Raw genomic sequence first — 12,998 nt, forward strand, 5'->3', positions numbered from 1 at the left:
ATCTTTTGTCAATATAAACCCTAAATTGCGAGTGCATTATTAAAGAGGCAATCTTATAATTGTTTTTCAAGCACTAGCTACTTAGCCTGCAAGAGCTCCACGGTAATAAATTATTCACTGTATGCAACGGTAGTCTGTTTCTGAAAATGCTCCCACACTACCAAACAAAAGCAAACAATAGGACGAGCTAACACAATTCAAGAAGAAGTCATCCCAACGGGAAAACAAGGAAACGGCGATTTCCTGAACTATCTTAAAAATAACCAAAGCAGATGAGATGTTGAGATATCAAAGTGCCTTGGTAAAGAAGTAAACGTGCGCTTTCTTGAATTTCCCATTAGAACATTTCTATTAGAACCAACACCGTTAGTTAATTTTAATTAATTAATTAAATTAATAACATTAAACCAAGTGCAAGGGAATAAATAGTAGCCTATATTCAATGGAAACATATTAAACTGTTTCCTCTAGATTATTTAGGCTATTTATAACGAATCGTTTTTTTTCCTCCCCTTTTTTTTCTGATTGACATTTACATTGAGATCTCTTTAGATATAAATGGCCCTATATCAGTTGAAACATCTCAGCCTAAATAAATAATTTAGCTAAATGTCCCAAATTCTCATGACGCTCCGTGAATGAAAAACAAACAATACTTCACACATTCAAGATAAACTCTGAGCAACTTCTCAGGTCTTTGAAATCACAGGGTCAGGACGATGTTTATTCAGTTTCACGTGAATAACCTCACTGTCCGCGCGGTCCCTCGGAGCGTGATTAAACACAGCAGGGTAGGCTACACTTACGAGAAAACACTCCTGCTGGCCTCTACACGCACAAACAACAACTAAGTATGGGCACCTCTCGCCAAACTCTACGCATCGCTTCTCAGCAGATCATAATAGCCGTTATAACTTATGACTGTCTCTCACTCTGTCTTCGAATCACTGAAAGAATTGTGGGATCGAACGCGCGCAGGGCTCGAGCAGCCGAGCCCAGTTTCGGCGTTACACCAGTCGTTCATCAGTGCGGCATTGTTAACTCTGACAGTGACTAATACACACAAGACTGCTTCATGCGGGCTCGTCAAAAAATCACACGTCTGTGTCACAAGAGTTTGCCAACATTTCCATTAGCTTCTCACACAGGCCACATGAGAACCCGAGGAAACGGCTAGAAGTAACCTCGAGCTGAATCTACCAGAATCAGAAACAAAACTGAAAGGGAGATTAGGTTATAGGCCTTTAACCTTTAAGATAAAGGGTTAAATTCAGAACATAGAATTAAATAAATCACGGGGCCATTCCCCGAAATGGGTTGGAAAAATGTGGTCTTAAAAGTAAAATCTTTAGGATTTTAAATATTCTACTAAGTGTTAGCCTTTTAAAAAAACATTGTGCCATTAAACTAAATGTAAACTTTGATTATTTGTTGGAATATAACTAACATTAAAAATAATAATAATAATTATAATAAAAGCAGAAGACTATGGTGTTCATTAGAAAAATAACGTGATATTTCTAGAAATTGCGTTCTGTACTAAATAATGGAAACATAATAAATACTGTCCATTGTTGACTAAAGTATGAAAAATTGTTTAAAAAATACACACTTGAAAAACTCAACTTGAAATAATGTTTTTTCATCTTAACTTAAAGGATTTAATGGTAATGGTTTACACATCTGTTTTTGAGAAACACTTTTTCATGGAATGACCTCACTAACCTTTTAATGAGGGCAGTTTCATGGGATTATGTTTAGTCTAACACTGATTCTGCACTTACACAGATGTAAGACAGGTCAAATATTAATTCAATTTTACCTCAAGTAGCTCTAAAACTGCTGCTTTATTTTTTAAGAGTTTAGATTTGATCGTAATTATCATATAAAACAACAAATAGCTGGTGTGTTGCAAAATATATGCAGAATTAAAATAATTGGTCAAATTAAGCAAGTGAGCAGTTATTCCCAGAAGAGACACTGAGGCTCTAAACATACTCTTTTGTGGTTTGCAGAGAGCTCAAGAAACATGATTCAGGCAATGTTGTGTTGATGGAATTTATTGGTCATTACACTAAATGTCCCAGTTCACAAGGAAAGGGCTAATTTCCCGCAAGACAAGAACACCCTCTAGCACACACACACAGACACACACACACACAAACTCGCTTGCATACACACCCTAACTAGTCTTACCTGTGATTCCCGATTTCCTTAAGGTTCCAACTGAACACTAGACACATTAAAAGACTTTGCAACATTGTAACCTTTTTTTTTTTTCCAACAAAATGTTTGTATTGTGAATGCCAATTAAGTTCTGGTCTCACATATGTTCGACATTTAAAAAATGAGCGATTTAAGTAAGGTGTATCAAAAAGGGCAAATGTTCTCTAGGTTACAATGCTATAAATGCAACTCATATCAGGTGATTATGGGAACAATGTGTTAAGCAGCATTTTAGAAACGTCATGTTTTGAGATGTTTAGTCTGGAATCTGAAAAAGAAAAATCTAAATGCTCTCACACATACAATCACTAATAAGCACAAAACAAATTTTGCCAATTTACATTTTTCAAACCATTTTTTGTGTACACCCGCTCCCCCAATGCTTTGAATGTAAGAACCGCAGTTAAACTGAGCTTGTACCAACAGAGCTCCCAAACCACTGATATATATTGACCAACCAGCCATGCACACTCATATAAACAAATATTTACACTTATTCATTCTTATTAGCTTGCCATTAAAAATTAAAAATAATAAATGGCCCGTGTTTCTGAAGGTGCATCCAGCATAACAGTGTCAAATATCAATACAACACACTGAAAATAAGCAGATGGCAGCTGATCTGCAAGTCTGTGGTGGTGCCTGCAAGTCCGGTTTTGAAGCGTGAGTTTTTCCTGGGTTTACAAAGAGTAATTTATGTGCGCAGACCTCTGTTTGAGACTTCGATTCACTTCAACATGAAGCACACATTCAGAGAGGAGAGGAGAGGAGAGAAATCACTCTGTAGCTTTGAGAGTGAAGGAGAGGCGAGGTCTGGACTTGCCCTTCCCCAATATCATCCTCTGTTCCTCCTTCTGTTGTTTCTGCCTCTCCTGCTCTAACTTCATGCGTTCCTCGTGGATCTTCCTCTGTTCTTCCACAATACGTAGCTGATCCTCAGCCTGAAACAAACAAACACAGGAGCAAGTGTGACTTTTTCAATCAGCCAAGACAAACAGGTACAATTAAGATCTTTTGATACACTAATACATAAAATTTTTACCTTAATTAACAGAATGGTATGTACTAATGAAACCATATACATAAAATGGGGGCATTGCCAAGCATCCATTTTGAAAGTTCAGACTAAACATTTCAGAAAGGGCAGGTTCGACTATAGCACTACGCAAGCGGAAAAAACACTTGAGCATTCACAATGAATTTACACAGTGAAGACCATCGAAACATTTCATATCAAAACCGTGAGGGTAAACATTTTTTGTCCATTTTGAGGAAGAGCGACTTTATGGTAATACAAAAGGGCACAATACTAGTGACCTTGAAAGGTATAAACGCGAAAACCAAAGTATCTTCACAAATTTGTTATCAAAACTAACATTAGAGCTTTTGATTCTTATTGTACTTAGGATTGAATATTAATCCACTGGTTTGATCTCTGCATGGGACAGTGTATATCAGGGTTCCCTCCTCCAAGACTATTCCAGATTATTAAATATTTAAAAGAATTTTATTATATTGTTAGTTACAATAAAACTTTCTAAAACTTTTTAGATTTTGCCAGTTCCTAGGAGTTTTCAGGCCTGTATACCATCATTCCCTGAGAGAAACCATGATATTAAAAAAAAAAAAAAATGAAATATTGATATCATGTTAATACTACATATGCAACAACATCGTAAATAATTCAACAGCAATGATATGGTTGGCACTCCAATATATCATAGCAATACTGTACCTTAATTTTATTTGCTACCATTTATAAAACATTGTTTTCCAAAATGTATATAAATAGCACAATAACATCATTATTGTTCATTCTTTTAACCACAATAATAGTAGACTTCAAATCTTATAGTGACCCTCATTTCTGGTTTTCTATAATTATGGCAACACTGTCATGCATAATGGAAAAATAAAAAAATAAAAAATATATAAAATACTTTTCATTCAGACAAATCTAAATACCCCCAACGTAGAGAGCATGGTGTAGAAGCATACTCATTAACTATTACATTTAAAAAAAAAAAAATGTGTGCATATATTTCTCATTAGTTTTTTTGTACATTCATATTTTATGTTCTGCTTTTGTTTCTTATTTGGTTGACATAATAAAATATGTACCAGCTTAGCCTGAGCATCAGCAATCTTTCGGTTGTTTTCTTCCAAAATTCTCTCCAGCTCCTCTCGTTTGGATTTTTCTTCCTCCTAAAGGAGTGAAACAGTGACATGTTAGCATGGAGAGACAAATCCACTGAAATAAGTCCCCCACTTGCACAGTCAAACACGTCTACACTCGCACAAACAGGTACCAGCCAGCGACACACTCACTCGCTTTCACACGCTCACCACATTTCACATTCTGATCCGCAGCATCAGATGTCTGAAGCTAACCTCTATGTATGCAACAATGAGCAAAAAAACCCACCCATGGATGTATTCAGTCACACCTTTAATCCCCACCACGTTATATGTAAATACACATCCAAAAATCCATTTAGGCATTCATTGACATCCATACAGAACAGGTATGTAAATACAACACATCGACAACTAACGAAGAATCTCATTCGTTTGCAGATGAGAAAAATAATAAAAAAAAATCATTCAGCTAGTTCTCTCTCTCTCTATTATTATTATTATTATTTTATTTTTCAGCATCCATAAGCAAAAATCTTCAAAAGAAAATGAGAGAGAAAAAGAAAGATCAACTTAAACAAAGGAGAGAGTGAATAGTAGTGGCTCACCAATGCTCGTATACCTACGCCTTTCTCCTTTGACTGTGTACTGTACCTACACAACTGCTGATTAAAGGGGTGAGTATTTACTGCCTGGTCCCGTATGTCCCGTCCTGGACAGCGCAGCACCTCCCCTTTAAACATTTCTGAGCTGCTAGCACGAGCTAGTGCTCTTACATGGCAACACCACATGCAGTATATAGCACAGTCCAGGAAAATGAATTATGTTAATCATTCAACATTACCGTGAGGGGACGTCAGGCTATTAACGTTAAACGATGTTAAAGACTGCAAAAACAAAAAGGTGGGATCATTCATTAGATGTGTTTGCTTGAAAACAAGAACAGTGATGTGTTGGCGTCTAAGCTCAGTGGTACAGTAGCATTGAGTGTGGATGTTGTAGTGTGTGTCTGCATGTTTTTGCATGTGTGTGTGTGTGTGTGAACCCAATACGGCAGCACACCTGATAGAAAGAAAATTGTGAGGACACAAAAGTACATTTGAATCGATGCACTTTAATGGCGTCAAAACAGAAGAGTCGAAGAAAAAAAGAAATAGCAATTAATAAATATAAAGCACATATGACAGAAATGGAAGAGCAATAAAGGGAAGGGTAGAGCGTTTTTTTATCGATGGTGCAAAAAAGACAAAATCATCCTATGTGCAATTTCTGAACTACAGCAATACCAATTCATTTAATGGTTCAGTACCAGGGCTACAGATGATGGGCACAAATCTAAAATGTACAGAAGGAGGGCACATATCTAACCCTATTAGTGCTGAGCCGCTGAATTTTGTGTGTGCTTGTGGAATGGAATTAGTTTCTCATTCAGAACTCATTTTCTCTTTACAATTAGAGCACAGTAATCCTGCTTTATGGTATGGGTGGAATTACAAAATATGGATTTAGCAAATTAACTAGTCAAAGTGCAGTCTACAAAAGCTCTTATGTGTTTGTAGCATCCAAAACAACATTACATTTTGACCTATCAAAGTGTATAATTGTGGATGTTCATACTGAAAGCTCAAAAACAAAACCAGGCATGGTTTGAATGCCGAGTGTCCTTTTTAAGAAAAGCGTTTTATTGAAGACAAACAGTTTCATACACTGGTGACAGTAAAATGATAAAAGATACGAGTGAAGAGAGCAGGGTAGGGGTGGAATATAAAAAGGGAGAGAAAAGATGGGAAACATAATATTGGTCCATCACAGCCGTGGCAAAACGTTCACTTGAAACCCCCAAGAGTGCAGTAAAGGTGTGTGTGATTCAATCAAATCACGTTGATGTATTACAGAAAAAGTGCAGAGCTTGTCTGTCAACAGAGTGAATGAGGAATCCATCATCCGATGTCCTTAAATATTAGTGTTCCCTAGACAGCAGCTCAACTGAAGTGCTTCAAGCATTATATCACACCTTGATGAAAAAGTAGCATTTTTTAATTCATTGTATTCCACACCCAATAAATCGGGCTACCCTGCATCTACTGCTATACCTGGGGGGGAACCCATTGTTAAGTTGTGCCACAGCTGCGCGTGTACTGTTTGTGGCTGAGCTCCGCTGTGTTCCGAACGACCGAGCGTTACCTCTCTGGCTTTCTGGGAGTTCAGTTCGGCCTGCCTCTGCCTCTCTAGCTCCTGCAAAAGCTGTGCCTCCATGATGCGCTTCGCCTCCTCCACCCGCCGCAAGACCTCATGTTCGATCTCATCACGCCGCTTCTCAAGCTCCTCCTCTACACGCCGTGCCACAAGCTCCTCAACGCGCCTCGCCGTTTCCTCCTCAATCAGACGCTCCTCGATCTCCAGCTGACGGCTGTGGAGGACACAAGAGAGAAAGGATCAAACATTGCAATTTCAACAGCAAACCCTTACATTATACACATTGATAAAAAAAACAAAAAAAAAACAATTACAACATCATGATCAGGGCTAACAGTAAAGAATTAATGTGGTTGCAAAATCAGGCCAGTAGTTCCCTGCTTTAACAACATTTTTAATTTTAACATGAAAACAAACGAAACATGGATTTCTGTGGAATTTTTTCAGTTGTCACAGAAAGCCAAATGTTAAATTGTGTATCGCACAAAGATGCTTTGCTGATTCCTGAAGAAGAGGCAGATGATACTGACAGGCTCCACCTGTGATCTGCACAGATCTAAAACAAAACACATTGTGCATGGCACGCTCTGACATCATAGACCCACGTGATTACAAAAGTATGTTTCAACATTATTTACACTTTAAGCATGACTAAACCATTAGAGGAGAGCAAGCTGTCACACCTGGCCTTAAGAAGGAACACAAAAACGTAGACACAACACTGAACCAAGTGACCATAACAATGCCCAGAGCCAAAACAAAAATCTAAGAACAGCAACCATCTTTTGATTTGATTTCAGTGTCACGAAACTAGATCTAGAGCCTCTCTTTGAGTTTTAAAACACCCTGAATGTGGTTACAACGCACTCGGGGTGTAGCTCAAGCCTGGGGCTGCAGCTCTTCTCTTCCTGTTCTTTCACTAGAAACCCCCTTTCCTTCTCTTCCCCGAACCTCTTAACATTATACCGGTGGTCTTCAATCACAAAAGAGAGATGTCAACATTGATAGATACAAAGACGTATCATCTAACACGGCCAGCAGATCTCAGTGTTGAGATGACCTGATGTGTGACAGCCTCAAGAGTTCACTGATTGGTAACATGTCGATTTTTGCACACTAGCTCAGTATATTATGTTCTTATCAATATTAAACAACAATTTGATCTTGAAGTATGTAAGTGACAGTATGTCGAGACATAAGTGAGTAAAGCTCATAATATATTATGACATAAAGATAGCTTACATCTTCATTTGTCTCTCTATCTCTGCTCTCCTCTCCTCCTCTTCTCTCTTCTGTTTCTCTTCGGCGTTTCTCTTGCTCAGTGTCCGGCCGAACACGTCCGTTCGGCTGGGGGGTGAGCCACCTCTGTCCCTCTTGCTGCCTGACCTCGAGCGGGACCTTCTGCTCCTCTTCGGTTCCTTTGACCTGCTCCTTTTCTTGCTGGATTTGGATTTGGATCTGGAGCGGCTCCGTTTGCGGCTGTGTTTAGAGTGTTTGGATCGGGACGAGCTGCGGCTCCGAGAGCGACCCATATTTTGCACGAATAAATCAGACTGACACCGCTATTCGGGGTCTTATGAATGCAGCAAGATCTGCAACGACCGGATGCGAAATTATATTACGGTCACCTGTATAACTGTTCAATATTAGCCTGTTTACATGAGAGTGTTTGTTGTTTTCTGCTCCAGTGAATCTGCGGAATCAAACAATATGGCGAAAGCCTCCAGTCTTCCTTTTCCCAGAATGCAACGGGCTCGTTTCTTTTCGGATATTTCCGGACTAATGCCGAGTGACGTAGCCTACACGAGGTCACTGGAGTCAGCTGAAGCGTGAAGGCACTAAAGCTCACTGAAAGCTACTCTGAGGTATCTTCACACAAAGAGCTGTCGATGAGTGCAAAGCAACAGCCATTTCAAACAACTGCAAACCTCACACTATTTTAGTTCTGCACAATGCATTATACACGGTATACAGTTGTGGTTGTGGAGACAAATCCTAAGGTCATCCAGGCGGTCATGCACAAAAAATGGTCACTGTCCAGTCTCCACATAATGTATGCAACAGAAATAGTATGAATATTATTTCTTTAAGCCAATCAGTGGAGTATTGCTCTTTATTGAAAACTTTTTTTTTTAAGTAGTAGCCTAAGTGAAACAGTATTCCACACTAAACAGTATGCATTTTTTTTCTTCTTCATATGATCTCATCACATTGTGTAATAGGGGTTATGTGCAAACGGGTCTTGTTGCTTTCGGTTCTAGTGCTTGGCATATGCTTCGTTAAATATGAAGCCATTTACTCAAGATGCCTTCAAAGTACATAGTTATTCTTTTCACTTACATTTTCACTAAAATTTAAAAAAACGTCAACTATACAAACAGCTATTGTTTCTGAATATATATATATATATATATATATATATATATATATATATATATATATATATATATATATATATATATATATATATATATATATATATATATATTCTGAAATATCTAAAAATATAAATATAATGTATATTATAAAATACTACTATAACAAGGTAATGTTTATTTTATTCTTATACTCTATATTTTTTATATTTTATTGACACCTCACACATCACTGATGTGTCATCACTGCATTTTCTCTAATGTATTTCTATAATAAAATAAATATGTGATATTTCTTATTATATAATCAGCATCAAACAAACAATATAGTTCTTATTAGTGATTAAAAGAGTAAAAACATATATTAAAAAAATAAAAATATGATTGCACAACCATCAATTAGGTGGCAATGCATATTACTAAGTATATAAATTACCACTGAACAAAGAAGAAGAAGAAAGAAGCAGCATGGCGTGCTTTTTCTTAGTGTTTCATAGCGTCTATTAGAGTTCCATGGTGACTTGTTGATTTGTCGCTCTGTTGAGAATGTCTTGCTGTGTTAACTGTGAGCATACTCTTGAGTTGACTGAACTTACTCCCGGACGCGTTTTTGGAACCAGCATACCTCAAGTAAGCAAGGTTTGGGTTAATCAACCGAGAGTTCAGGGTTTATTGTATGTGACGGTATGTTAAAGGGGTCATATGATTAATTTTTTTTATTGGTGTTAAAAGCTCTTGGTGCATAAAGAAGATCTGTCAAGTTGCAAAGAATAAAGTCTCAAATAAACTCTCCTAAAATGGCTCGTTTAAACACGCCCCCACATGTCTACATCACTGTGTGAGAAGATTTGCATAAGACCGCCAAAATGTTCACATAAAGAAAGAAGGCATAACTTTTATTCTCGCTGTAAAACGAGATACCACTGCCTCATCTTGCTGGCAATAATGGCTCAAATATGTGATTTATGACCTGGAGCCAGTTGCATAAACATAGCCATGTTAAGAATCTGTCTTAAGAACTACATTGAAAAACTAGTAGTTAACCAAGCAGTAATGAGTCTCACTTTTCAAATTAGACCATCTACCTTTTCATGTAACTGACTTTACAATGTTTTGACCAGTCTTGAAATTAATTGATTACAACTTTTAATACAATTTATGCAATGGAGACCTGGAAACCGAGTTTAAACCATAAAATCACTTTACCTTAGTGGTTAGTGCCTAAATGTTTAAGGGATGGTTAACACAAACCTGCATGACTTCCTTTCTTCTGAGAAACAGGGAAGATAGGGCCACAATATACATTAAACTGTGGTGACAATATAAAGCAACAATTGATGGAGATTTTGCAATGTAATTTATTGTGGTACGGAAATATAAGGGGAAATTAAAGAAACACAACCAAAGTCCATGAACGGAAATGTGACTGTGACAGTACTCCCCCATTCGGCCAGGCAGACTTAGGAGGAGGACATAGGAGTGGAGCATGGATGGCGACAGGGGACAGTAAAGGGCTGGCAGGATGGCAGGATGGCCGGCGGATGACCAGGGCAGCGATGACAGAAGAAGGAGCCAAAAAGGTACCATCTGAACCATGGCAGATCAGATGGTGGGACGACCCAGGCTGGAGACAGGAGGGACTTGGAGCAGGAGGAGCCAGGCGGGACTCAGACCACAGAACCCACTCCACAAAGGCAGCAAAACTCTCCTAAGGACCATCTTCGGATGGCTGCACTCTGCAAGCGGTGTTGACACTCACGTTGTAGAATGCGCAGAGGCAATTGTCCAGATAGCTGGTGTAATGGGCTACTTCCAGGAAGAGTCTTGTATGGTCCCATATAAAATATATTAGAAATGTAACACCCCTTTCCATAATCGAGAGCTTCATCTTTCAAAATTAATGTAAAGACAGTTAATAATGTCCTCAGTTTTACAATCATGTCAAGCCCAAAAGAGGAACAGAGTGGCGTGACAGACAGTGATGCAGCGCAAAACTCTGCATTTGAACAGTCCATAGCAAATAAAACTGATAACAAAACATACAGTATCTAAATCAGAAGTGCCAGATTCTTATAGCAAAGTCAGAATTAACTCCTCTCCTAGGTTCACAAAATGGTCATCCATAAAATGCATTGCTGTTCTGTTGTAAGTAATCTTAAAGATTCCCAAATGCATGTACTTTCTGAAGGCCAAATAAAGTGCTTTTGGATTTGCCTAGATACACAGAGCATCTCCCTGACATGGCTGCTTCAACACTAACTGTGGTTACTGAAACCACGCCTTATTTCTTTGCATGAACATTTGAGTGGCATTACACAAATATTTCCACATAGTGACATGGAGGCATATTTGAATGAGCTGTTTTAGGGGGTGTACATAATTATTTTGCAAAAATCCTTTAGCAATTAGCCATTGATTAAAAAGGCTTTAGTTTTCCATAGAAGTAAGTCATATGGGACGACATTGCACAGACATAGCATACCAAGACCTATACAGAACTGTTCTATTTGTGTGAAAATTCAGCGATAACCATTTAAATGCAGAAAATTTGAATGATCCAGCATTCCAAATTATTATTTTCTTGACATGTCAAAATAAAAGAGAAAGTCCTCACTCCGGCTCTTATCTAGACCAGTTCTTAAAACAGAGACACTATGGCTTTGCTCATGTGTGTTTTTAAATAGCCCTGGCTGAATATATTTAGCCAGTAGTTTTTCAGAATAAGCAACTGCCTGTCACAATGCTCCTCTGGAGTTCCAGTGGGCTTGGACCTAATCTTAGAATGACCCTTCTGTCAGCAAATGGGCCTTACAAAAATAGAGTAAGTTATGAACTGGTCTTCATTTGGAGCTAGGATAAGCTTATCTCTCGAGGAAACCAACAAAATGTGCTAAAACAGGACCAGCAGAATGGAACAAGAAATATTTTATTGAAAACAAGAGGCTGAGAAACTGATTATTATTTTCTGGAATTAATGGTAGACTGTTACCAAACCAGTATGTTGCAACTAAGCTCTTAGGTATATGTTCTCAGTTGCACAGACTGCACAATTCAATTCTTATATTCCAGTAAATCACCCATTAGCTGGTCCAAACAGAATCTGTACCTAAAGAACTCCACTAAAAGCTCTGCATTTCCTGTAATTCACAAATTTCAACACATTGCATTCAACTTGCATGTTTGTCCGTTCTAAATAATTTTATTTTAGCTACCAATAATAGAGTGAAATCCTATTAGCCCCCCCCCATCAGGTCTGCAAATAAGGTCTGCAAATTATCCAACCAAAAACAACCTTTAACACCTGAAAAGTTGCATACTGCCTTGAGGGTAACATACTGTCATACTCTTACCACATTTGCCAAAATGTGTAGTATACTACATAGGTTACTGTGTGGAATACTGTATCTAATATTGCAATGTTCTTGGTAGAACCTATGATCTCAAGGTTCAAAAAATGATGATTGATGCATGATTGTTGCTCCTCTATGCCCCACCTTTCTGAAACTGGTTGATTTTTACAAAGCTCATCACTCTGAAAAGTAATATATGGATCTGACCTGATCAAACTAAATGACTTACTTCCCAGCTACTACAATAAGAACAACTGCATTTCCTTTCAGTGGAGTAATGACACAAAAGACAGACGTCACCACTACCTTTGGTCAGATCACTTGCTTTCAATCCAGCCATTTTACAATTCTCAAACATATTAACCTTGTCTTTATATTATTAGATTAACAGAATAATACCTCAGCTTTTTCCCGCTCTTCTGACAAGAACGGCCTTCATGCTACTCAAGTTAATGAAAAGTCACTGCACTCTTTATGTCCCCTTTTTTATTGTTTGATCAAAGATGGCCTCTCCTCTCTGGCTAACCTCCCCTCTCAGTTGGCCGTAGTCTCTGTCTCTTGAGGATGAGGGCACTTTACAAACGCAGGATCCCACCACTGGGGCACATTGTCATGTTGATGTCCCAGGGGCCCCTACACAAAGGGCCATTGAGGAGAGGAAAGGAGAGAAAGACCTGAGATGGAGAGAAAGGGAGAACAAGGCTCTCAGGAAGAG

General features: G+C 38.2%; 1 protein-coding gene across 1 annotated transcript; it reads right to left on the reverse strand.

Moving 5' to 3' along the window:
- Positions 1-2,044: 2,044 nt before the first annotated feature.
- LOC113053248 (arginine and glutamate-rich protein 1-A-like) lies at positions 2,045-8,323 on the reverse strand. The gene is made up of 4 exons (XM_026218115.1): positions 7,801-8,323; positions 6,547-6,772; positions 4,348-4,431; positions 2,045-3,167 (listed from the first exon to the last, which is right to left on the reverse strand). The coding sequence occupies exons 1-4, from the start codon at positions 8,088-8,090 to the stop codon at positions 3,003-3,005; spliced, it is 765 nt and encodes a 254-aa protein (XP_026073900.1). The 5' UTR covers positions 8,091-8,323; the 3' UTR covers positions 2,045-3,002.
- Positions 8,324-12,998: the final 4,675 nt, after the last annotated feature.

Source organism: Carassius auratus, chromosome 34 (assembly GCF_003368295.1).
Source record: "Carassius auratus strain Wakin chromosome 34, ASM336829v1, whole genome shotgun sequence".
Lineage (NCBI taxonomy): Eukaryota > Metazoa > Chordata > Actinopteri > Cypriniformes > Cyprinidae > Carassius > Carassius auratus.

Coding starts and splice junctions, on each gene's coding strand:
- LOC113053248 (XM_026218115.1), bottom strand. CDS start 8,090: ATGGGTCGCTCTCGGAGCCGCAGCTCGTCCCGATCCAAACACTCTAAA. Junction 4,432..6,546: donor ACTCCCAGAAAGCCAGAGAG/GTAACGCTCGGT, acceptor TCACTCCTTTAG/GAGGAAGAAAAATCCAAACG. Junction 3,168..4,347: donor CTGATGCTCAGGCTAAGCTG/GTACATATTTTA, acceptor TGTTTGTTTCAG/GCTGAGGATCAGCTACGTAT.